This window comes from Varanus komodoensis, unplaced genomic scaffold (assembly GCF_004798865.1).
Source record: "Varanus komodoensis strain SLA01 unplaced genomic scaffold, ASM479886v1 scaffold679, whole genome shotgun sequence".
Classification (NCBI taxonomy): domain Eukaryota; kingdom Metazoa; phylum Chordata; class Lepidosauria; order Squamata; family Varanidae; genus Varanus; species Varanus komodoensis.
In genome coordinates, this window is record NW_025336320.1 from 1 (window position 1) to 720 (window position 720).

The window sequence follows — 720 nt, forward strand, 5'->3', positions numbered from 1 at the left end:
CCCCCCCTGTGCCCCCCGTGCCCCCCACTCCCCGTGCCCCCCACCCCACCCCGCGCCCCCCGGCCCCCCACCTCGTCGTAGACGCTCTCGATCTCGTTGAGGAGGCTCTTGGAGCGCAGGGCCTTGGCGTCGTTCTGCTTGAAGTTGGCGGCCTGGTGGTCCAGCGACTTGAGGTAGGCCTTCTCGTACTGCTCCCGCCAGACCTTGTTGAAGCCCTGCTGGGCCTCCCGCCACTCCTCCTCCTTGGCCTTCAGCCTGGGGGGGGCACGGGGGGGTCAGTGGGGGGGATCTAGGGGGGATCAAGGGGTCCCGGGGGGTCCCGGGGGGTCTCCTCCTTGCACGGTGCCCACCAGACCTGGCTGAAGCCCTGCTGGGCCTCCCGCCACTCCTCCTCCTTGGCCTTCAGCCTGGGGGGGGCAAGGGGGGGTCCGGGGGAGGGAGGGGAGGGGGCTCCCAGTCAGGGGAGGGGAGGGGGTCCCAGTCCAGGGAGGAGGTCCCGGTCATGGAAGGAGAGGGGCTCCCAGCCAGGGAAGGGGAGGGGGTCCAGCCAGGGGAGGGGAGGGGATCCCAGCCAGTCAGGGGGTCCCGGTCCGGGGAGGCGAGGGGGCCCCCTTCCCCAGTGCCCCCTTCCCTCCTCCCAGTCCCTCCCCCACCCCAGAGCCTCCCCCATCCCCTCCGGGTCCCCTCCAGGGGGGCATCCCTCCCTCCCCCCTCCCCCCC

At 73.3% G+C, this 720-nt stretch overlaps 1 protein-coding gene across 1 annotated transcript in view; it reads right to left on the minus strand.

Annotated features, from left to right (window-relative positions):
- Positions 1-71: 71 nt before the first annotated feature.
- The window catches only part of LOC123033821 (nascent polypeptide-associated complex subunit alpha, muscle-specific form-like), a gene marked incomplete at its 3' end in the record, with an annotated part of 5,238 nt that continues 4,589 nt past the window's right edge, over positions 72-720 (minus strand). The window contains exon 4 of the mRNA XM_044450647.1: positions 72-255. Within this exon, the coding sequence (XP_044306582.1) occupies positions 72-255 (184 nt within the window). The remainder of the gene's footprint in view (positions 256-720) is intronic.